General features: G+C 43.1%; 1 protein-coding gene across 8 annotated transcripts in view; it reads right to left on the reverse strand.

Moving 5' to 3' along the window:
• The window catches only part of SGCD (sarcoglycan delta), a 307095-nt gene that overhangs the window by 37198 nt on the left and 244296 nt on the right, over nucleotides 1-25601 (reverse strand). For all 8 annotated transcript variants that reach the window (XM_077186367.1, XM_077186366.1, XM_054642995.2 and 5 more), the window contains 3 exons: nucleotides 18193-18280; nucleotides 15886-16005; nucleotides 1758-1830 (listed from right to left, as the gene is read on the reverse strand). In XM_077186367.1, the coding sequence (XP_077042482.1) occupies nucleotides 1758-1830; nucleotides 15886-16005; nucleotides 18193-18280 (281 nt within the window). The remainder of the gene's footprint in view (nucleotides 1-1757; nucleotides 1831-15885; nucleotides 16006-18192; nucleotides 18281-25601) is intronic.

Raw genomic sequence — 25601 nt, forward strand, 5'->3', positions numbered from 1 at the left:
AAACGAAAATGTCAGTAAACATAGGCTGTGCCAGAAAGCTTCTGTCACCTGGAGGTCACCTAGAAATCCATTTGCTGGTGCCTTTGCTTGGCTTTTCCAGGGAATTGGAGAGCCTTGCCCCACCACTCCCTGCCCTCAGTCTCCTTTGCCCACAGCAGCCCCTGCCCTGCCAGCTGCCTGTCAGAGAGTAAAGACCACATTTCCTCTTTTTTTAAAGGAAGCAGACCCAGACTGGGAAAACCACGAGGCAGGGTTCAAGTCTCTGCCTGGAGGAAGAGAACAAACTTCCACAACAAACCCAACCATGCCTCCACTGCTCCTGCTCCTGACAGATGATCCCCAGAGTGGGGAATGGGAACAATTAAGGGTTTCCTGGGGGAAACTGAAAGGTAGAGACAGACCCAAGGGAAGGCAGGTGGGATATTTGTCATCTTCCCTGGTGACCTAGCTGGGCCATGGGAATCCATGAGAGCTGCTCTCTCTCAGCCCCCTGCATCTGCAGTAAAGCAGCAGCACTTGTGCTCAACTTCAGCTGGCTCAGGATTGCTCCATCCCCAGCCCTTTCCAGCAAAGGAGAGATGGCAACCCAAGATTTAAGGACAAAATGTCCTTCTGCTTTTTTTTTAAAATTGTTTTTATTTTTATATTTCTCTCTCTGACACTGTCATATTTTCGGAAAAATCCCTTTGCCAGGATTTCTTCTCCTGGGAAGCTGAGAAGCCTCAGGAAAAAAAAGGAAAACAATATTATCTCAGTTGCTTCTCCTGTGTTTTGCTGCTTTGGAATGTGGTTTGGACATTGTTTATCCAACATGTGAGTTGTTTTGACTTAATGACCAATCATGGTTAGGCTGTGTCGGGACCCTGGAAGGAGTCAGGAGTTTTTCATTATTATCCTTTAGCCTTCTATCTGTATCCTTTCTCTATTCTTTAGTATAGTTTTAGTATAGCATTCTTTAATATGATACAATATCATAAAATAATAAATTAGCCTTCTGAGAACAGGGAGATTCTCAATTTCTCCTCCATCTGGGGAGCCCTGCAAATACCACACTCTCTTTTTCTAAGGAGGGATAATTTGAGTATTGAGGCAAACCTCTACAGCACTCTTGGTCAGAAGATATCAGGAGATTCAGTCAATAATTTTTTAGGCCATATGATTAGTATCTTTCCAGAAGCTAGTGATTCAAGTTAACCTGTAGTGCCACACCTTTTAAAAATTATTTAAAAAATAAGTAAATATAACACCTGGCCTTAGCTTGAGGGCTGAGCTGTTTATTCCTCCATGGCACAATGCTGTCAACAATTGGCATCTCTGCAAGTGTCAGCAGTTACACATGTGCACAGCTGTGCCCTGTGTAGGTCAGGGAGGGTTTGCAGTTCTGCAAGTCAGATAACATTGGAGGGCATTATCCTTTTGCCTGCTGCTACTCCCTGTGATCCAGCACAGCCTGCAGCACCTCCCTGCACAACCAGGAGAAGATTACTCAATTTTTTTTTTTTCCAAATGCTGAGCCCAAGGTATGCAGAGCACATTGCAGAGCAGAAATGCTGCTCTCATGTCCTGTGATTGCCTTTAATTTGGTGACATCACATGTAAATATGGCAGGTCCCTTCTCTTCCATGGCATCCTCTCTTGTGATACCTTCCAAAGAGAATCCCCAAGCTCTTATGCAAAAGCAGAAATGATGCCCAGCAGTAAGCACAACTCCAACAAGGCTCCACTGAGTTACCATTAAACCATATTCCAAAGTTTACCTTAGTTCCTTGAAGGGGTCTGCCCTGACATTGGGAGTTTCTATAGATTTAGGGAACACTGTGCCTTCTGCTCCTGAAATCACAAAACAAAACAGAAGACAAATTGTAAACATTATAAGCTGTTATCAGGGGAGTGATTGTCAAATCATACCTAGGTGCAATTTAACCCATTGCCTGACCCCATGCCTTTCTTGCACATCCCTTCTGTCCCCAGAAAAGCCAGACCTTGTTCATCTGCAATGGGTTGCCTTGATTGCACGTGGGGTTTGCCTGTATTCTGCACTTCTGGCTGGAAAAGCAGGTGCTTGCAGCCCAGCCTGGGGAGAGGCTGCTGATGCAGGGAGCTTGGAAAAAACACCCTTTGCTAACCAGGCATCTAATCCAGCTGCTTTCCTCATGGAAGAACATGGATGCATGTTACAACATCATTTCTTTCACTGGGCTCCCAGAGATGCTCAAGGGAGAAAAGCAGATTTTGACTGGATCCCTGCAAGCACCTCTCCAGTCAGGCTGTGCTCTTGCCTGGGCAAAAGGAGGGAGGTGCAGCCTCATGCAGGGCAGCACAAGCAGACCCTGCCCCAGTCCCAGCCTGGCCACCAGTTCAATGTGTGACCCAGAAATTATTTAACTTCTGCTCATTCCCCCTTCTCTCAGAGACAATGGGGAAGCTGCACTGGCCCATTTGCTGACTGGCTTTAGACCTGTGACCTGCTGGGTACTACAAACAGCTTGTCTGTGTTCCAGACCCCTGCAATCCTCTTCATGGCCACCTGCACAGCCCAGCTGGGCCATTTCACCCAGCCATCCCTGAACTGGGTCCATATACTGTGACCAACCCTGCTCTCTCTCCTCCAGAAAGATGTGCTCTCCTCACATCACTGCTGTGAGCCAAGGCCCTGCCACCCTCTGGCAACCCTTTCCACTGACTGTTCTCATTTAAATTGTGTATCTAGTCTGAAATGGCCCCATTTCATCTTTCCCCCACTGAATCTTCTCCAGTCCTTGTGTGCCAACCAGCCCTGCATGAGGAGGCTTTAGTCAGACACCGATGGTGACCCAACGCCCCCAGCCTGCTCTGATTCTCTGAGAAGTTCTGAGCTTTCTGAATCAATCACTGTGAAGCAAATCCTCTGGACTTCTCACTGCTTTATTTCTCCTGAACCTGTTCTACTTTTAAAATACTCTGTTGGAGCACAGGAGTCCCCAGGTGCTGTCACTGACTCTCTGCTGCAGAACATCACGTTCCTGCTCCCACTGAAACTTCCAATTAAAACACAGCTGAGAGTGGCACTAACTGCCTCACACACCGAGTGTGTGCACTAGAAATTAATGTTCCCGTTCTCCAATATATAGCTGCCAAGCCAATGAGCATGTATGACCTATATTCTTAAATTCAAACCTGTGGTCTTGCCTTCAGACACGCTGTGAACAATTAGTCACTCTTTACCAGCAGTCATCACAGCAATTTCAGTGTTAGCATGCAGACAGCACTCCTGGCATTTTTTTATTTCTTTAGATTTTAGTCTGATAAAGTTATTGGTGCAAACTACAGATCCTGATGGAAACTTTTACATGTAGAGTTTGAGAGCACTCCTAACACATGCTGTTGTAACTGTTCCCTGTGTGCAGTTTGAAAGTCATCATTACAGAATAGCAGATGTTCTGAGATGGTCCAAAATCAAGACAACTTTCTGCTGTAACTGCTGCCATAAGTGAGAAACACCTACAACTGCAGTATGACTACACTTTCTTTGTACTGTAATAAATTAACTAAGCTGTCCCAATGTGTTAAAGAAAAAAAAAAATCAGAATGAAAACAAGCACTCTAACATTTATAAAAAGCTACCCAACTCTTTTTAACCCAGAAAAAACCAAAGTAAACTGAAAGATGATAAAATCAGCCTAAAGTTTGAAGGTTTATACTTGGGGATTGAAGCTGATCCTATGGCACAATACAGATACTGAGCTTTTAACTTTACTATAAGCTTTCATTGTTACAAGTTGTCATAAGCAGCTGTAACTTGCCAGCCATGAAGGTTGCTTCTATCAGATCTGTCCTCTCTCAACAGTTTCCAAATGATTTAAATCTCTGCTTTATCCAACACAATTGCCTTGGCTCTTGGCTTTGCAATGCAATGTAGCAAAACATCCAGCCTGCACTTATCTGCATAATGGAACAGTGATTTTTGAGGGAAGGAGGATGAGGAGGTGCAGCTGGAGAGATGCACCCAGATATCCTTGTACCCTTTCCACCCAACATGGCTTAAATGGTGACTTTATGCTGGGCATTTTAATTTATTTTTAGACATCTTAAGTTGGATACTCAAGTCATGCAAACTCAAAATAACTACCTGCCTGTAACCAAAGTGCCTGCAGAATAAGGAGAAACTTTAACTTACTCCTAAACTTGGGGTTTTCCAGGCTTTCATTTTTTAGATTAAATTCAGGAAGCAACTTTGGAACCAAGGTCAATGAAAACCCCAATGCAGTCATTTCAAGGAAGCTGAAAATTAAAGAGCTGGGTACTTGTTCTTCCATTTTCTTGTCTTCCCTTCCTACACAGTTCTCAAGCCCTCTTTTCCTGCCTCCCTTCTTGCCAAATCCATTAAAAAGTCCCTCATGCACTGGGAACAGGAATGAGATTTCCAAACCCTTCTGTTTCCCTCCTTTGATCTGAATTTGAAGTGAATGCTACCTGCCTTGATAAGGCTTTCTGCCTTGACTGTATAATTCATATTCTTCTTTAATAACACAGAATTTCCCAAAGGGCCACCTGTCTCTGTCACTGAGCAGGACACCAGACACGAGGGGATGCTGAGGGACCAGGACTGAGACATCCCTCCCTTGGCTCTGGCTGTCAGCAGCTGAGGGACCCTTGAGCTGGCAGAGAAGGTTTATCAGAAACACTGATAAACTCCCTTCACCTCACCTAATCCTCGTCCTAAGTGTCCCCTTTCTGCAGCAGGGGGCTGATGGATGAATTCAATACTCTGGGGAAGTTCTCCCTGTGGTTTCACCCCACTGCATGAGGATTTCAGTAAAGAAATATCCTCTTTTTTCTGTGCTATTGGGAATTTTCTGGGCCTCCTCCCTCCAGCCCCCTCTATCCTACACTGGAGAGTCTCAATCTCTGCCTGGGGGATCAGCAGCTCACGAGGGGAAAAACTGCCTTGGACTAATTCAGCTCCACTGGATATTTGTGTCAAAGTTTGGCTTTTGGCCACTGTGGAAGTCCCCAGCCAGGCTCTGACAGCATCAGTGTTGGATGGTGTTGAAAGTGAAAGCTGGAGGAAGTGACCTCATTTTGTGGTTTTAGAATCACAGAATCACTGAATCAAAGACTCTGAAGATCATGGAATCCAACTGTGACTCAAGGCTTTGGCAAAAAAAGGAAGGAAAGTTTGAGGGAAATGTGCTGTTGTCACTGAATTGGGCTATTCCAGCTCTGCTGAAGGAAATTGGGATGTTATGGAGTAACAAATGATTGAAAATATGAAGTCCAAGGTGATGTGCTTAGAAAGCAGGAAAAATTTCTTCTACATGTTGGAGGTTTCCAAGATATAATATCCCTGGATAAAAGCTGAATGCTGCTCATGATTTATGGCAGTGTGACAGAGTCAAAGGGAAGGCAAACATGACATTAAACTGAAAGGCAAGAAGAAAGTCTGACAGGAACACATAAACACAAAAAAAAGGAAACCACATTATTTTAAGAATCATCAGTGAATCTTCAAACTATTGTGTGCCCCCTCTGCTGATCCCCAGAGAGGAAAAACTGTCGTGACTGCACAAACAGAAATCTGTCTGTCCTATAAAAGGAGCCTGGAAGGAGCTGGCTGTGCAGCTGAGCAGCATGGTGTGCTGGGGAAGGATCCTCATGCTGAGCACAAATCCATCAGGAGGGCAAATAACACCAAGGGAAAGGAACTACTGGTCCTAAGCCAATGTTTATCTGAGAGCCAGTGCTTATTTGAGTAGCAGTAAACCGGTCCTGAGCCTATTTGGGAAGGAAAGTGAGGGTTTTCTAGCCAAAAGAGGAGCTACAATGGGAGCAGCTTTTCAGTTAGATGGGACAGACAATATGACAGATCTGAGAAATGCCTGACGAAAAGAACTGGTGTTCCAGAACCAAGGGGCAGTATTTTCAGGACCAGCAATTTCCTTCTAGTCTTGCATTCCTCTAGTCTTATTTTCACAGTCCTCTACCTGAGAAATGATGGGTTTTGGCAAATGGTATTAACAAACAGCTCCAACAGTTCAAGAATCAACTGCTACAATCACCCTTTTCAATCAAAGCTGCTCTATCCCCCTACATCTTTTACTGAGTAAAAAGCCAATGTAACCTACATTTATTATTGTACAACACAGTTTCTGCTTCCTGAATTATCTGTTATTAAAACATTTTCTATCTGCCATGAAAAACACATACAGAAAATTTCTATTTCATTGCAAAGTACTAATTTTTTTTTTCATCATATGAGAGTCTCTGATGCTGCTAAGGGTAACTTATGTGCAATCTGCCAAAGACAGAAGAAAACAATAATATCATTAGGATTTAAACACACTGTACTGTACATCCCTAGGCAATAAATTATTCTTTCTCACAGTATTATATCAGAGAGGCTTCTATTATACTGATTCCCTCTTCTGACACAGTGTAATTTACCACCGATAAATGTTCATAAACAGTTTGACTGAAAAATCCATAAAGCCATTTCAGCTTTATTTTAAGTCCCATTTAATGTCCCTCAAAGATGATTTCATCAATGTGTTTCCATTAGCTGGTTCTCTGCCCAATAACTTAATTCCATACAATCAGTCAGGAACTTATACAGCATATGACAGGATCAACCTGAAGTATTTTGAATCACCATAAAGATTCACTCAGAGGGTATTTTGGGGTTTTGGGCTTTTTTCCCCCCTTGCAGTGCATAAGGTGTGGGGTGTCAAAGACCCCTGTATGTGCTCACTTCATTCAAGAACAAAAATCAAGAGTCTCATGGCAAGAGAACATTTCCAGTCCAGTTTTAGGGTTTGGACATGGAGGAGCACAAATGCCCCAGGAAAGAAGCAAATCTCAGCTGGAAGGTGCATCTCAGCCAGCAACAGCTCCCAGCACAGGAACACAGCAATCTGTGCTCAGCTTTTCCAGCTGCCTCCTGCTTTCCCAAGTGCCTGAGCTGCGTGACACTGTCCTGGCACCTTCCCTGGTGCCAAGGGCAGCCCCTGCTCCCTGTGCCAGCTGGGACTCAGCCACTGTGCCAAGGCACTGATCACAGCCCCTCCCTCTGCACAGAACCTGCTCTGGGCTCCCCCTGCTCTCTGCTGGGAGAGGGAGAAGAGGAGCTCAAATACAATGCAATGAGAGGTTATTTTAGACTAATAATTGATGCTGCTGCTGCCAGGGGTAGGTGGCAATCAGCTGAGCAGCTCTTGGGCTGAGCAGAATGCAGGGAGACATCAGGTTTCCACTCAGGAGCAGATACACATGGTCAGCTATTCCCCACGTCCCTTTTTCTGTTCATTTCTCTCCCACTCTGTATTTTTTTGGTGATAATTACAGACCTGCAGCAGACCTTTAGTGTTGTATATCACTGCTTCCAAATGAAAGTGGGGTCTCAGAGGCCTGTGATGAACCTGGTGATTAAGTTTGCCTTAGTGCATCTTCTCTTTAGTGTCTGCAGGACTGTGCAAATGAGGGGGGAAGGAGAAGGATCTGCTGTGATTTTTTCTAGCTGAAGTCAAGAGGCAATGTATAGTGTGCTGTTGTCTCCATAAACTACTTTTATTCCCACTATTATTGATCAGGACACATTCAGCAATTTGTTCATGAAAACACCCATCTGAGGAGGTTCTCTCCTCTGCAGGTCTCATCAGGATAATATGTGACAGTCTCAGAAAGTGTGTGCAAACAGAGGCCCAGGAAGTAAATCCAATACAATGCAGGTAAAAATTATTTGTGACTGCTTCTTCTAATTCCAAGCTTTAAAAGCCTTATTCATCCTTAATTTATGTTTTTAAATGGGTGAGCATAGTAATTGCTGTTGCTCCCCTTGAATCCCATTAAATCTGAAATCAATAAGAGCTCTATTTCAGGGTCCAATAATAGCCTGGTTAGGTTAAGCCAGTGCATTGAACAAAAGCCATGAAGCTTCATTCACGTTTCTTTCCAGGATCCTATAAAAACACCTCATTGCAAAGGTCTGTCTGTCTTCCTTTTTTGTCTAAGTGTTGGGCAGCTGCTCTTTTAAGGGCAATCAAAAATTCCTGAATGATGAGGGCAATAATGAGATCATGTGCAGCATCAACAAAGTGTTTATAATAAAAAGTCATATAATTTTTTAAAAAAACCTGATTCTATTTCTTATTACAGATCATTTTTAGCCCCTGATCTTGGCACTGTATGCACACAGGGAGTGAGCCAAGCCTTAGGCACTGAGTTAGGCCAGACAGGAGCTCCTTGGGACTCCAGCCCTGCTGGGTGGAGGAGAAAAAATTCTCTGTCTCAGAGTCCCAAGGAATCAATGGAGCCTGGGTTTTAAGCTGGAAAACTTGCAAACAATGAGATGAGCTGCAAGCCCAGAGAGGAGCAAGTGGGTCATTAGTGATGTATGTGCCTGCAGTCACACCATCTCCAACAGCCTCCCTGCCACAGCTCATTTATCTGAGAACATAAAGGGAAGAACAAAACAGAGCAGACAGGCTCACACCCAAACTGAGAACAGACACAGGAAAAAAGGTTGCTACAACTTATGCTGACCTCTAGATATTTCCTTCTTGACTAGTTTTGGGGTCCTTCAACACTTTTCCTGCAGCTCAACAATAGCAATGTCATCACTGAATTCCTTTGAAGCTCTTCTCAACATTCTTGTGCAAAGTTGCAAAGGAACTCAGGGGAGCACCTGAAGTGGGAATACACAGTGGAAATTTATCATGGAGAATATTGTGTGAGCTTCAAACAGATCAGCTGGGGAGGACACTTAGGAAATAAAATATAAATCTGCCACACTTTTAAACTTGATTTCAGTGTTTGGTAAGTGTACAGTATGTTTCTTTCATAATCCTTGTGACATTTAATCAATATTAATCTGATGGTGGATGATTCCTCTCTTCCCTTAAACAGGATTAAGGGAACACAATCTGAACACACATTTCAGCCTGGACTCGAAGCCTATACACTTTACATAAATGCTATCCTTTCAGCCTGGAATGTACTTTAAGTAAAAGCAAACACAAAGAAAACTCCTCAGTATCTCTCTCTCCCAACACAGCTTGTTCTTGCCAATAAAAAGACAAATTTGCAATCTGGGTGAGTGGATTTTGAAAAAGGAGAGCAATCTAAGTTGGATTTGCCATTAAAAAGAAAAGAAAACAGCATCACACCTATTGACCTTAAAGCATGGGAGCTATCAGAAGTATTCATTCAAGAATTGGTAATTTAAATTTCTCCCCTTGCAGAATGGGAGAAATACTTTATTTGAAAGAAAACATCCAACAGTTGCATCTCAACCTCTGGGGAAAAAACCAAAAACACCCCAAACCCACCCAATTCAACTAAATCAGGTTTCTTTTCTATACAGTTTTTAAATTCTCTGCCACTGCTGATTACAGGTTAAATCACTTTGTGACCCCTGCTTCTTCATGGATACAGCAACAGTACGATTCCTAGCTGAGAGGAAAAAAAAGAAGAAAAAAAAAGAAAAAAAAAGAAAAAAAAAGAATTTTCTTGTGGCATTAACCACTAAGAGTAAACATGTGTTTTTGCCCTCCACTACTGCTTAATTTTGCTAAACATAATTTTTTCCCATCATCACAGCTCTGCAACGAGCTCAAGGAAATCTGAGAGAGCTGCTCTGCCACAACTGAGAGCTACAGGAGTTAAAGACAGTGGAGGAGGCAGCTTCCAGCCTGGCTAGTGCCAGTGTAAACCCTGCTACCTTCATTTGTCAGCACATTTCCCTGCTCCCCTTGTTTTATTCCCCATCCCAGCTTGGCAACTGCTCCAGGACTGCATTAGTGCTGCTGCCCAATCACTGTGGGCAGGGAGCTCTGAGCACTGCAGCTGCTGCCCAGAGAAGTTCATGCATCTCCAGCAAAAGGTCAAATGCCTGTCCCAGCTGGCTGGGGCTCATTCCATCCCTGGCTGAGAGCACAGGAGGAGCTCAGGAGCAGCCCGAGCAAGCTGGAGCTCATTTGCAACTGGGTGAACTGGGAAAGGGCTGTGGCCCAGCTGATGGTGCAGTTTGGTCCAGAGGCACAGCAAGGCATCCCAGTGAGGTACCCCAGAGAATTCCCTGTCCTTTGGGTTGAAGGAACCTTCCCCTCCACTGCCTTTGTAAAGGAAAAGGATTAGAGTAGGAAAATGTCTCAGTTTCATAAGACCATGGCTCCTTTCAGAAGGCCACTCACAGACCTGCAGCAAGGACATGTTTTTCAGGGCAATGCCCAAAATCCACACTACAAAGACTGAAGCTTGGCATTTACCCTCAGGCATAAAGCTGCAGCAGACTCAGTGGTGAGACCAGAAAGTTCCATTTCTTCTCTGGGTCAGGCCTGATTTCAACACTTGGCTACCACAGTTGTTCCCTCTGCCACAAACACATCAGCAAAATGCCATTTGGAAATCATAATGGCTGCTGTAAAGGGCAACCATGCATGTTCTGATCCATAAATAATCACTGCTGAAGAAGGGTACATGCTGTAAAAATGGGTGGTAATTCCTTGAAACTGTTAAATTTCTAGCTTACCCCACCCTCTGAAATGACTGATACCAGTCAAATACCTCTGTGGATTATTTAATGAAATATAACTACTCTTACAGTCATTAAAGTTATCCTGCTGTAACTACTGCAGCAAGTAAGAGCTGAAAAGGACATGCCAAGAAGTCCCTAGAAGTTTAATATGGAGGAAATGTGAGCAGAGTTCTCTAACCAGGCTGGCACTGCAGCCACAGCTCTGCAGGGCTCCAGATCAAGCTAACAATGGAGCCCTGAAAATGTTTGTGGATGTGAAGCTTAGGGCAGCTGGGGCAGCTTACACAGATGTGTTAGCTCAGCAACATCCCCATTAAATCCTCTCTCCTCTTGACCAAAGTGAAGGATATCATTACAAAGGCTTTTTTAACCCTTCCATGAGGAACAAGCCACAGCACCTTGTGTTCCACAGATGCAGAGCAGGCCCCCAACAGTGTCCTTTAAGAGAGTTCTCTCCAGTCACAGAGTCACAGAATGACAGAATAATTTGCCCTGGAATGGACATTTAAGGTCATTTTGTTTCAACTCCCTTGCCACAGGCAGGGACCTCTTCCACTGGACCAGGCTGCTCTGAGCTCCATCCAAGCTGAGTGGGGCACCCACAGCTTCTCTGGGCAACCCCTTCCTGTGCCTCACCACCCTCACAGTACCCCATTTTTTAATGATATCTAACCTAAATCTAACTTCTGTCAGTTTAAAGCCATTCCTCTTCCTCCATCACTGCATGCTCTTGTAAATAGCCACACACTCCTGGACCACACTGCTTTAATTGTTGGTGTTCCTCCACTAAATCCTCTAAATTCCTTAATAAACAGCTCATAAATAAAATGCTGGAAATGTGCCTTGGATTTAATTACTCCAAACTTATTAATAAACTTGCAATAACCTTTCAACAGCTGATTCCTCTTTCCAGGTGCATTCCCAGGCAGCTGGAGAGAAAACTTGAACAAAAAAAAATGCTCCCAAACTAACAGTCCTAAAAGTCTAATCTGTGATCAGCACTGACATGCTCCACATGGTCCAGTGCCCAAAGGGTGCTGGCTACAGTGGAAAAAAAGCCACAAGGTAGAAATGGAGCTACTGGCTAATTATTTGACAGGAGAGCAAGGAAAGATGGGTGAGATCAAAGGTGCTTTTAAATCAGCCATGGTGCTGGGCTGGCTCACACTGCTCCTGCAGTCTTTATTCTGGGAGATGAAAGGCATCCTACCCCACTCTAAATACAGCTATTTTAGTCAGGGTTTGCCACAGGAGAAGGCTTTAGCCAAATCTTTATCATTAGGCTCCATTAGTAGAAAAGCTTCTGCCATGCTAATCCAAATGTCTGAGAGACATTTTCTGGGGCGTGGGAGCAATCCCTGCATTGTTCTGTTGTAGAGAAGGGACCCTGTGGGGTTGTGATTAATCCTATCCTTGCTGGAAAGGAAAACAGTAATTTTAACAGTGGTTAAAAAGCTTGGTAGATTTGTAAGGGGACAACATCCAGCCCATGCAGTCCCACCTCCCACACAAACCCAGGGACTGCCAGACTGCTGTAAGCTGCAGAAGTGTGGCTTTTGTGGTATTATCTCAGCTCACTGCAATGCATGTGGATTCCCATCAACATTTAGTCTTCAAAAAAAAAAAAACTGGTTAAATCCATCATAAATATTAAACATCAGAGTATAGTGGCAAGTTTCCCTGAAAACAAACTTCAAAAAATAATCTCAAATAAGAAAGATGTCAAGGCCCCTGGGAGAACTGACACTGGCATGTCATCAGATGTTGTCTTATAAGGCTAAATTAAGCATCTGACCAGAGTTTAATTTCTGTAAAAACTCATGCTAATTTAAATTGCTTTAGATTTAATTAAAAATGCCTTTCTATAGAGATAATAATGTAACTCTGTTAATTAGTATCAAGTGGCATCTAGAGGGCATATTTAAAAACTAATCTGGAGAATAAATAGAGCTAATTAACAGTCAGAATAATGCTTTATGATTGTCTTTTATTTATAAATGCTATAACGTTCAATAAGCTATTAAATGAAATTGTAATTAATATATATCAAAGTTATTTTTAATACTCTTTTAACTAAATAGTGTTTCTTACTCCCTGTTTTTCAGATGGTCTGGACACGTTTCATTTCTGGAGGGAGGGAGGGAGTCAGGACGAGGCAGCAAATACAAATTCAATTAGGAGCAGCTCATTTATCTCCCCTGCAAGGGTCTGAGTTAGGAGCCCTGGGGGCTCCAGCCAGGTGTGAGCTCTGTGTCCCTGGGCTTTGCCCAAATCTCTGCTGACCACGGCAGGGGCTGCCAGGGAAGGGCTGCACATCACCCCACACACCCCACAGGGGCAGAGAAGGGGCAGATTTTGCTTTCAGAAATCCAAACCTTACAAGGCAGAGCTGAGGTTCTGGGGAAGGAGAGCAGCTCTGAGGTTTGCTATGGGACCTTTCAAAATACCATGGGGTGCCCCAGTTCTATTTGGGTAGGAAAGGGATGCTAAGAGTGAGAATGTGCTCCCATCCCATCCCATCCCATCCCATCCCATCCCATCCCATCCCATCCCATCCCACCAGCACACGAGCACTGGCTGAAGAGCTCAGAAGTAAAAAGGGCAGAGTGGAGTTGTTGTAGGGCTCAGTTCTTTTATAGGGTTCTTGCAGGCAAACAAAAGCTCCCTCAGGGTTATCTGGACCCAGGCAGAGGTGATGTCCCAAGCTGAGCAAGGCAGAGGGGATTTTTGGTGTCTGCACAAGGTTGTGTCAGTGTTACCAGGGCTCAGATCTGCCCTTCCCCTGCCATCCTCCAGCCTCTCCTGTGATGACAGCTTTGACTGGATTCACTATATCAAATAAATTCATTGAAATTACGTCATACATGAAAAGAAGAGGTGGCCAGCTCTGTCTCTCTGTGCCCCTTAATGCTCATAAATCAGAAATAACTCCCCAAAATACAAATCAAATAAAAAGCACTTTCATATGGAAATCTGCACTGCCCGTGCTGCGTGGTTTTTTGAAGCACCATCAAATGCATCATATGTCCTACTTGCATTTGTTTTTAATCTATAATTCTGTGTATTCTTCCCCTTTTTTATCCCTTGCTAATGTTGAAAAACCCTCTAGATACCCAGAGCAGGGTTCATTTCAAAACAGGAGAGCACCTCTTTTCTCAGGACAAGGATTCAGCATCACTTTGTAGCACAAACTTTCAGAAAAAAAACTTTGGAGTCTGTACAAAGAAAAGAGTTATTGTCTCTGGCAATATTCAAAGCTGGCCACAAGAACTGCTGCTCTGACCTCTGTGGGATGACTTTCATGCCAGGTTGTTGACACACACTTGCCTCTACAAGAAGTATTTGTTCAGTAATAACAAGAACAAGTTGAAATTATTTACATGGCCTAGATGGGTGTCAGCAGACACATTCCAGCAGCACCTGAGAGCCCAAACACCAGAGGAATGATCAAAGGAATTTGTCTGTGTGCTGCAGCTCGGACTGGCCTTCAGAGCAGACAAAAACACTGCAAGAAACACGAACATATGGTGTAACACTTCCCAGCATGGCAAACAGCCACGGCAAACACTTTTGGAGATAAAATTAGATTGGGGAAGCAAAGCTGGAGAAAAACAAAGCCAAGAATGAACTCAGAAAGCATTTCAGCTCAAGGTCATTGGAATACTTGCTATGTAACATCACCAGTAGTATGATTTTATTTTTTCTTTTCTGATAGATCTGCAGAAGTCAAACCAACCTCGAGAAACACTCAGTTACAGGCAAAAACCAAAGTGCACTACAGTGATCAGCAGATTTTTGATGCTGTTTAGTCTGGAGACTAAAACAAAGCAGTAACTCAAAATAGCTATCAAAATTAATTCCTGATTTCTTGAAAGCACAGAGGAACTTTAAAGCAATTTTTTTAAAGTTTGTAATCTGAACAGGAGTACTTGCAGCTTGTAAGGAGAAGGTTCTGTAATTTTTTTTAAATCAACAATGTAAATCTCTCTTGTTTTAAGGCCTCCAAGAAAACACTTAAAAACTGTTGCTTCCTGACTTCAGCTACCCTGCAAGAACAAGCTCTGAAAGGTGCAGTGCAAAGGGAGCTTTGTTGGAGGACATGGACTGCTACAAATGTCCCCAGCTCTGGAACACCACAAGAATTCTGAATGGGCCTCTTCAAAGTTCTAAGCTAACAAAAATACTCTGAATTTTTTGAAGTTCAACATTTATCCTGTGAAGCCCACCTAGCTTTTATAGCTGGTGACTGAACTAGGCCAGTGTGTAACAACAGTGATGTGCAGAGAGCTCCACCCACCCTGCCCACAAACAGGAACCATCCAGAACAGGACATCAGGCAGCAAAAAATGTTAAGGGTTGGATACCAAGTCCCATTTATACTATACATAATAGACTATTAAACAGCTAGAAATTATAGTAACAATAATAATAAAAAAAATACTATCTACATCTATATAAAATTCCAAGCTCCTTATTGATCTGTTTTTACAAGAGAAGTAAGGAATGGTTTGGAATGAAAAGATGCATCCAAAACAAGTCACTGTAAAACAGATATTGGTGCCTCCACAGAGACCAGTAGCACTGTTGTGTGACTGTGAACAACACTGAGCTACCCACTCTGGTCTTGTGTGAAAACATTCCTGACCAAATCCCAGACTAACCAAAGAGTGTGGATTGAACTGGGGAGCACAACAATTCAAGTTCCAGACAGTTAATTTTATATAACTATCAAATAAGTTTCAAAATTTCCAATTGCCACAGCTGTTTTGTTTCTCCAATTAATGACCAAAAAAAAAAAAATCCAAAGAAACAAGAAAGAACCCCTACATCCCAAACCCAGAGTTTATCCCCAGTTTTCATTAGGAAACACCATTTATTCCTACTTTATTAGGAATAAAGCCTGGCAGGCAGCACAGCTGGGGAGGCAGATCCTCCTGGTGTTTGTTTCAGAATGAAGGAGGAGCTGGTGACAGTGCTGGCACCAAAACCATGAACCCTGAGGTTCCCTTTGCACAGTGACTGCAGACATGGGCACATCCCTGGGGCAGCTCCTCACTGTCCTCCACCCCAGATCCAAGAAATAAAGGTTGTTCAGGTTCCAAAACTGGTTTTAAAGCTATTTCACTCAGCCAGACAAACCACTTCCAGGGGAGTTTTTAATGGAGGGGAAAGAACAAATTGTGCAGGTTAAGAAAAGCCCTCACACAGAAACTCCTGGCCTTTATCAGCTTGGAGAAGATTCAAAGCCATAAAGACACCAGAAGGTTTTATCTCCAAAAGAAGCTTTCAGCAAGTAGGAAGGAAAGTCAGGCAAAACTATACTCAGATTTGAAGAGGTGCATATTAAAACTGTGGCTTAATGAACAATCTCTTACCTAGAACTCTCAATCTCTCTGCTCCAACCACCACTTCGTTGTCATCTGCAGAAAACAGCAATTTTCCAGAGAGGGTTTTCACCTCAAATTTTTGGCTGTGTGCTTCCACTGCTTGGGGACCTAGGGGGAAGAAGCTTTACTTTAGGGAAAAGTGTAAGAAAATCACACAGTAGCTTCATACATTCAATAAACCCATTTGCTGAGTAATAATAGTTCAACAAATTGCATCAGAGACACCAAACAGAGAGGCTTTTTAGATCTTATTAGGGAAGGGCAGTTTTCTACACAAGTAACAACTGTTCACCTATTTCTATTTATGCTTTTGCAATGCTCATGTTGTGCCATAAAATCACCATTGAACTTGGGATAGCTGGGATATTTTTATAAAAAGACAGACCCATCTGTGAAACAGCAATGAACAAATCCAGCCATGCCTTGAGAGTATTGGTGCAGGTGTAAGAGGCATCAAGAGCTCCTGGGCCCATTTTGCTTGGACTGATGCTGCTGTGTAAAAGATTCCTGGTTTTCTAGCTTTTAAACATATCTGGATTAAAATTCTATCAGTGTCATGCACAGCCCAATTAAAAAAAAAAAAAAAAGACAAACATCAGGACAGGAGCAAATGTTTTGTTTTAGACTCCTTCAATCATGTGCAGGCCAAGAAACAATGGCATTCTCTCAAACTGCAGAAAGTTTTTAGGCAAGTAAAACTTTCCTTTGAAGATCTTATTTCAATTCTGCTGCTTTTTCTGCAGGCTGCTGTGCCCTACAGGGCTGGAAAGCCTCTGGCAATTCGTTTTCTTGTGGGGGCTGATAAACACCAGCCTGAAGAGCCATTCTGTGCAGGTCTGTGGCTCAAAGGCTGCCAAGAGTTACAAAGAGGCTGCCCTGGGTTACTGACTGAGCCAGACTTTGGACAATTCACCACTCATTAGCCCTCCCAACTCCAACCAAGGCACAGCTCTCCTGGAATATCAACCTGCACAAGGCAGGTGATTGGACTTTGCATTAATTCCAGCCATCTTCAAGACCAGTCTCATTTCTCAAAAAACAAGAGAAATCACCCTTGAAAGCCAGTATTTTCTTAAAAACTCCATCCCTACCTACCCAGGTCACCTGTGCTGGCACCTGGACACACAGAATCACGCAGGTGGTTTGCACTCCAGACAATGCTGAGATCCCTGGAAATACTTAAAAACTCATGCAGCCACACAGAGAAAATCCAGTAAAAATCTGATTTGTGTCTTGCTTATTACCCACCTTCCCACTCATCCTTGCAGTAGGCACAACATGGGACCACATCTTTGCTCCACTGTGAAACCAAAGCTGGTGCTGAATGCATAAAAGCTCAATAACCAGAGCATCACACTGGGAGGTTATCACTGAGTCCCAAACTCTCGTGACACAGAGGTGCTTAAGTGAACCAAACACCCTCTTGAAAATACATGGAGAACCAACAAACTGAAGATCTTCATTCTGAATGTGAGAATCAGGGAGCCTGGGGTCGAATTTATTTCCTTCCTCCAGGCAAGTTTCACACATGCTTCCTAAATAATTGCTCACTGAAGCTGCATATTTAATTATTTAATACTGTGACTAAAGGCCAAGATGTTATATAAGCAAACCAAGCAACCCAGTCTCAGCTTAGAAACATGTTTATGGATTACTGCCCTTGCCACACACCAATACTTCTCACAGTCCGTGCATAAATCTCAGTAAATATATCTCTGTCCCATGTCAGGTATATATTTTATACCATACATAAAGTGCCATATTCCTTATATAATGCATTAGACTCTTTCAACCCAAATTATTCATTCATTCATTGAAAGGCTGCTGTACACTGGGGATTTACAAAACACCCATTTCTCCACCCAACACATTCTTGTTTGGGTGCCAAGGGAGTTCTTCATCAGCAGGAGGACTTTAAATTGCAAACTGTTGCCATAGTTGGGCTCCAGAGTTCCCAAGATTTCAGGCAAGTTATAAATGTCTTCAGAAAAACCTGTTCTTGTTACAACAGAAAGGTCAGCCTGGCGTATGTTCTTGACCTGATGTCATACAACCAACATTTCTAACTCTGGACTGGCTTTCAGATGAAAATGATAGTTTGTTTTGTTATCAGACAGCCCCAGCCAGGTGCCTCCCCAGCACAGCTTTCCTGTCTCTGCCTTTGTTTCTACAGAGTGCAGTGAAGTTTCATTTCTCCCCCACAAGACACCCAGGCTCCCCTCTGTGTGCTGAAGCCAGCCCAGCATCCCAAAACACCCCCTTTCACCCCTCCAAGCAGCCTTTGCCCCTCCTTACCTGTTACAAGGCGCGTGAGGACTTTTGTCTTCTCGTTGAGGATGTTCACGGTCACGTTCCTGGCGGACTGGAAGTACAGGGGGTTGCCCTGGAACAAGACCACGAGAGCAAGGGTGTGAGATGGGCATGGCTGCACTGACCCCGAGCCTGGGGTGCACCCACCCTGCTGTGACTGCTCCAGGATAAGCCCAGAGTGGTCACCACAGCTCTGCCTGGCCCAGGCAGTGCCTTGCTTTAGGGATGACTGACTCTACCAACCAACCTGTAATTTTAAAAGGTGATATGGGACCTGACCTAAGCTTCCCAAAGGTGTTTCAGGAGGGTGGTTGACTGCAGCAGTGCATTCCAGAGGCAAATCTGCAAAATTGCAGCACCTGATGACTCCAGTGGGTGACAGTGTGTGCCCACCACATGAGTGAGCCATGCCCAAGGGCTGGGGAGCAGAAAATGTGATTTACATGTGGAGAGTGCCTTAGATCTCAAAGCACTTGTGAAGCACCTGGCACATCTCCCCACCACACTGTGGGATTCCAGCCTGTGACCAGACCCATCCTACCAGGCCTGCAGAACACAAGACACAAACTCCTCCCCACTTCCACTCGGCCACAGAGAGTTCCACCAAATTCTCATTGCAATGCTTTAAACACACCTCAGAGAGAGGAGCCAGAGCAGCTGGCAGCACACAGGAGCCACACGGCGACCTGGCAACATCCACCTCAGGTACTTCAGCTCAGAGTGAAGCCAAAGCAAGCCCACAGCTCCAACCATCTGGCTGCTCCTGTGTGCAAACACAGCCCAGGCACCGGGGAGCTCGTGTTCTCCACAGGCTGCCCCAGCCTGCACAGCTGGGCACAGCTGGCTCCTCAGGGGCTACCAGCCACCCACGGCACCAGCACGGGCTGACCCCAAATCAAATCAGCCAAAAATCCAATGTGAGAGAGGGAAATTCGCCACCAGCATCTCTTCGTAACGCCTAAAGCATGCAGCTGATCAGATTCATCAATTAACTGAGACACAGGATGGGCAGAAGAGACAAAATCAGCAAGAAATTGAAAAATTTTCAACTTAAAACCAGCAAGAAGTTGAAAATTTTTATGTCCAATGTCTTTTTTTCCAGCATTTCAAAATTTTTCCATTAGGAATGAATTATCAGGGTGGGGACAGAGAACTGTGTGGGTCAGGCATGTTCTCCTTGCCTCCTGAATTTGTAATGAACTCAATATTTTCACAGATGCCATTTTTTCTGGATCGTGGCAGAAGGATTAAGTTGTCTGCATATCAAATATAATAGGAACACTATTATAGGAATATAATAGGGTGTTCTGTGGTGGACTGGGCCTTCACGGAACACTCTAGTGGTGAACAAACAATTCCCAGCAGTGTTTGCAGAAAATAAACCTCAAAAAACTAAAATAAAACCAGCCTCAAATGACCAAATATTCACAGTAATTACATTTGTTGCCTTCACTGTTTTTGCAGCATGTTCCCACGGGCAACCCTTCAACAATAAAGAGTAAAATGGGGTTTATTTGATCAATTATAACTAGAACATTTTGGCTACATCCAGATTATTTACAACTAAATAAAAATAATAACAAAAAAATGAATTTCACTTAATCATTTCCAGATCTTGGACAAGTTTCAGAAGCTCTTGGTGCCTCTGTCCCCTCCTACACTAAATGAGGACAAATCATCCTTCTACACTTCTGCAATGTGTCGCACACCTTAAGTATTATTGTATACAAAACTGAATTATGATTAATAATTTAAAAGTAAGGATCAGTTCTAATGACTTGTTCTATCTTCTAGAACTTCTAGAAATGAATGCTGATTATTTATTACTATTTTATGGTTAACAGCTGAGAAAGAAAAGATGGCTTCATTTGGATCCCCCCTGCTCAGGGACCTGATTTGAACACACCCAGGAACAGCAGGTTACTGCTGCATATCCATTTCCCACTTACACATAAAGAGTATTTTTAAAGGTAGACAGCTACAATCTGCATAATGTATAGCTATGGGTGAGACTATAACTACTATAAACACGCCATAGGAAGCACAGAAAAGTCTTTTTGTTTTTCTTTTTTTTTAAACTTTTACTGTTTGAATTTTGCTTATGGAGTTTTGAAGCAGCTGGAGTGTTTTGAAAAAGCCACGAACTCTAGTTCACAGTCAGGCAAGAAAAATAGTTCAATTCCCATGACTTTGAAAACTCTGTTGCTGCTCTTTGTAATATGAGATTGCACGACAGAGGAACTACAAGATAAGCCAATGTGAAAAGTCACAGGAAGAGTTGCTCTGAAGAAGACCTAAAGACAAGGAAAGAGCTGGTATCCATCTAGAAAAGGCTTAAAATACATAATCAGACATGGAAATGTTTACTCCAGCATAGTCATCTCATTCACTCATTCAGAACTCAAATTCACACAGCCTTCAAAAAACTAAATTTCCCTAATGGAGGAGTTATGTTTTTATTGGTCTGCAGGGAAAGAACATTGGAAGCACTTAATGCAATGCCTGCTCTCATTTCCATAATTCTTCTTCCATTAAGGAATGAAAAAGAACTGAAGAAATTACTCCCTTTTGCTGAAAATTCGGCAGATTTTCTATCCATCATCTTCTGTTTACAAAGGAAATAACATTGACATCTTTTAAACTCTGAACATTAAAAAAAAGATATTTCCTCTGTTGCAAGCTTGATGATGATGCCAGCTTCTTTCAATCACACAGAACAAAATAATGAAAGCTTTAAAATCCAGTTAGGATTTACAACTGAAAAGACAAAGCCTTCCCCTTCTCTTACACTTTCATGTTACCATGACACAAAATGAAGTATTCTGATGCATATGAGCAGGTGGAAATCTAGATCAGTATGGCATCAGCACCACAATAAAACAGTTATGGAGAGAAGCAATATTTTCATAAACTGTCGTGGCCCTTGATGGAGCTGGAGTTGGAATATCAGCATGCAATAAACAAGGACATCTTTTAAAGACTCTTTGGGCTGGTCATGTCCTTTCAGCTCACCATGAACCTACAATTGATCTCTGCAGGAAATCCTGGAGAGTAAATACATCATTCTGCCTCTTACTCCAGCTCATTAACAGAGACAGTGCCTTAAAATAATTCCAATGTTTGCAGACACACAACAGCATTTGCCACAGCTACTCAATATATTAAAACATTGGACACATGCTGCAGAAAAAAAGAATATGAAAAGTGCAAAAATATGTCAAAACTGCATAGCTTGGTTCCTCACCAAGCAGAGGTATCCAGTAAAATATAGAAAACTTCACAAAAGGTATCAACTGACTGTTTGCTAGGTTAAACACATGGCAAAACAAGCCAGAACAGCTCACTAGCTGTCTTTCTTTGGCTCACTTTAGAAGAGATGCTAAAAACTCCCAGATCAGAAACTGAAACAGAAAAAGCCCTTTGACTGACAACCTTAATTTGCAGCTGAAGCAATCCCAGCTACTGCTGTCTTCTGGGAAATTCAGTACTTAAACAGATGTCCTTAGACTGTTTTAGGGAATTATTAAAAATATTTGGAAATCCTTTTAAATTTTTACAGGCAATTTCAAAATAATGCCTCACAGTTGGCGTGTTTGTCGTTCAGATGGTCAAAAGGAACAGCTTTAATCTGATCCTATGGATTCACAGACTTCACACAGTAAGTGCCAAGTGAAGCTTGTGGAAATAATGGAAATGGTGAATTTCCGGCACGCTTGACAAAATAATGGTAAAAATAAAATCTTAAAGCATAATGTCATTTAGCAAGGAGCAGTCTATGGAGAAGTCACCATTTTCCTGCTCAACCCCACCTCTCAGTGACATTACAGGAAGCAAACTCTGCTCTGTGCTCAGCTGGACTGTCAGAGGGCAAAAGCTTGTTTTCTGTAAGGCAAGGAGCCAGGAAAAGCTCTCCTGCTTCTGGCCCACAAGCAGCACTCACCTGCCTGCACCCCTGGGTGCTGCTCCAAGGGGAAGTTCTGGGTGGATAATAAATAAATAAATTCCTTTCTTCAAATCCAACCAGCAGCTAAATGTGGTAACAGCAATAACAGCAGTGACACTTTCCTGCACTGCATTTTCCACTGGTGGGGACAGCTCAGAGCTGCACCTCAGTTTTTTCTGGGTTGGAGCAGCAAGAATTCATTGCCCAGTTACTGAGAGACAAAGCAATAATTTTAGGGCACCTGAAAAGTTCTTCATTAAGAATGGCAAACCTCTAATGAAAAGCCACAAAGGCATCCCACCTCTGTAGTTTCTGTAATTTGTGTGCCCCAGAGCACTGCTGAGGACCCCACACAGGGTGCAGCTCATTGGTGCAGGTGTCAGGCACGTGCCCTCAGCCACCAGGAGAGCTGCTGGTGACCTCTACTCTGTCACTTTGGGCCAGCTGACACAGACATGTTTACATGAGCCTTCCTGACCCAGTTCTGGATGCTCCCAAACCACCTGCTCCTCTGTCAAAGGGGAGCACCTCACTGTGTGACTCTCAACAGAGGGTTTCCAAACCACAGAGGTCTCCAGAACACACTGTGAGCAGTCAAAAAGCCCAGGACCTGTCCCCAGGTGTGCATTTCCTCCTGCCTTGGGAATAGAAACTCCTTTGGAGAGTGTCTGGTGCTGGAAAAGTTCAGAGTTGCCCCCCTAAAACAGAGAGTTAGAAGGAGATTGAGTAAAAGCCCTTCAGAACTGAGAGATGCTGCAGGGATCAGGCAAGTGGCACTACCATGAGCCTCAGCAGAGCTCACAGAACTTTGTGCAGACACCTGCACCTCCTGAAGAGCAAACTGGAAGCAGTGGACAGCATCTACCTTTGCCTGTGAAGAAAAATACAGCTGGGGAGCATCTACTGAACCCCATCCCTAAGATCCTGCTTGGAACACCAGCCTGGCCTTCACCTACAACCAGCAGAAAATCTAGACTTCATGCTAAACTTGAAAGCCAACCATTATTGTTTCTGTGTCAAAAGTTCTTCCTCCTTTTTCTGGTCTAGATCCCCACTGCAAGAATAGGATTTTCCCCAGAAGCTTCCTGGCACAAAAATGTAAGGCATGTAGCTAAATCCTTAGGTGATAGATTGAAAATAGCCCTTAATATGATTTAAACATACTTTTTGTTGTTTAATCACTGAGTCTCTTTTCATCTTGATTTTGTCCTTCAAACAGCTGAACATAATGTTCATGTTACTAAATCCCTTTCTTAGTAAAACTTCTGCTTTGACAGTGTAAGCTTTTCACAGCAGAATGAAAGCAAACTGTGAACAGAATTGGTAACAAACAGATTAAAACAAACGCTTTAAAATGCCCCAGTATGTGCTAGATGTGTGTCTGAAGATGGTGATTTTTTGGAAGCAGGCAGTAGGTTCAGTGGAGATGTAGCAAAATGTTGTTTGCATCCTCTTCTTCCAGGAAACAAACTTTATCACAAGTGGACTGTGCCCAGGTCATGTAAGCTGACACAGCCCTGACCTGCACTGGGCACTCAAAAACACAAATGAAGCATCATGAGCTTAGTGTGCTGTGATACAACTTCTGACTTTTTAGCAAGAGCTCAAATGCTTGAATAAAAAAATAAAAAAAATTCAAGTTCTGTTTTCTATACAAAGTTCAGTCACCTTCACAGAATATGTTCTACAGTACCATGAAGCTCAGAAAATGCTGTGGTCCCACCTAGTGTGACATATTCTAATGGCACAGATAGTGCAGGTCTGAGCTTTATGTCCAATGCCACAAACCCCTCTCTTTCATGGCACTTCTTGAAGTTCATTTTAAAAACAATAGAAACAAAAGATAAATTTCTTTCTGCTCCATTAAAGCAATTATCTTCGACTCTTCTTTGTGAAGTGCAAAGAAGGCAGGTCTGTGATGTGAGATCTAAATGACTGGGTTCTGCTTCTGGAAGGCTACCCAAAGGGGTTTGTATCCTTCAAAGTGATTTATTTCTGGCAGTCTAGGGGTTTCTCTCTTTAGAAGAATACCTGTAATAATCTCATGAACAGAGTGTTTTGAGAGATTGGCTGCTTCTTCAAGATGTCTAATCAGCTACTTTGCAGCTGAGACTCTTCTGAAAATTAAATTACACCATGTCTGCTGATATTAAAAAAACAACACTGAAAAATTTCCAAGGCATTACATCTGCCTTGACTTCATTGCTGCTCTTCTTTCTTTTTTACTTCACCAGCTTATAATGTAAGGAAAACCACAGGTGACTTGATGAAAGCAACAGACATACACATGAAAATAAAATGCAACTGTTATGTTGGAGTCCTATTCAGTATCCACAGGGGTGGGAAATCTGGGTTTGTAGCATCTGATCTGCTTTACAAACATCAGGTGCTTGTAACATCTGAAGGCTGCTGCACATCCACAAAACTTCCTCTGCAGGTAGGACTGAAGGGATCATTACTGGCTTTGGAAAAAAGCTGATGCATTGAAGCAAGCTCAGCTCCAGGAGCCCTCTGGTAAGGCAGAGGAATGAAATGAAGAGAGCAGCACAACTTGTGAAACAATCAGCTAACTCTGAAAATGCTTCAGGCTCTTCCCTGCACTGAGGGTTCACCCAAAGGAGACACAGCAGAGTCAATCAAACATGTGCTGATGATTAACTTGGCATCCCTGGGGAACAGCTCTCCCTTGCACAAACAAAGCCAGGCTCAAACCTGTGCTCTAAAACAGGTCAACAGCAGACCTGGGTTCTCAGCACACTGCTCAGCCCCTCCAGCATAAAATCAACCAAGTATTCTCTAAACATTTCAATTTCCTTGAATTCCTCTGCAGAAGAGCCAGGCTGCTGCTGCTGCTGCTCCAATCTGATCCTGGTCTGCAAGGAGGTGGTGGAGCAGCAGGACTGTGGATCTGTGCTAAGTTATATCCTATTTTCTGCCTTGGGCTGTCCTACTTATGATCAGAGTCCAGTGGTGACACATCTCCTGCTGAAGTAAACACACTGTAGGTAGGCACAGGAGAGAGGGAGAGAAAAGAAGAGAGCTCTGCTGAGGCTTAAAAATATTCTCAATCATCCGAATCTACAGCTACTCCACTGCTTGGAACTTTTACTCCAGTCAAGCGTGCAGACCTCTGTTCGTGTGTTTTCATTTTTATGGCCTTTCTGGTGTCCCTACTGCCTGCCTTAAACATCTTTTAAAACTGCCAGTACATCATACTTCAATACCTATAAAAGCTATTAGAAGACACTATCAAAATTATACAGAACGACTAATTTCTGAGTTACTTTTCCTTACCACCAACACTGCTTGGACCATACTACAACCAGAAACAATTAAGATCTCACTCAGTGAGGTGAACACATGTTTAAGAGCACATACTGTTATTACTAAGAAAAGCACAGCAGTATTTCTCAGAAATCAGATTCAGCAGAGCCACTGGGGCTCTGCAATG

Source organism: Agelaius phoeniceus, chromosome 15 (assembly GCF_051311805.1).
Source record: "Agelaius phoeniceus isolate bAgePho1 chromosome 15, bAgePho1.hap1, whole genome shotgun sequence".
Taxonomy (NCBI): Eukaryota; Metazoa; Chordata; class Aves; order Passeriformes; family Icteridae; genus Agelaius; species Agelaius phoeniceus.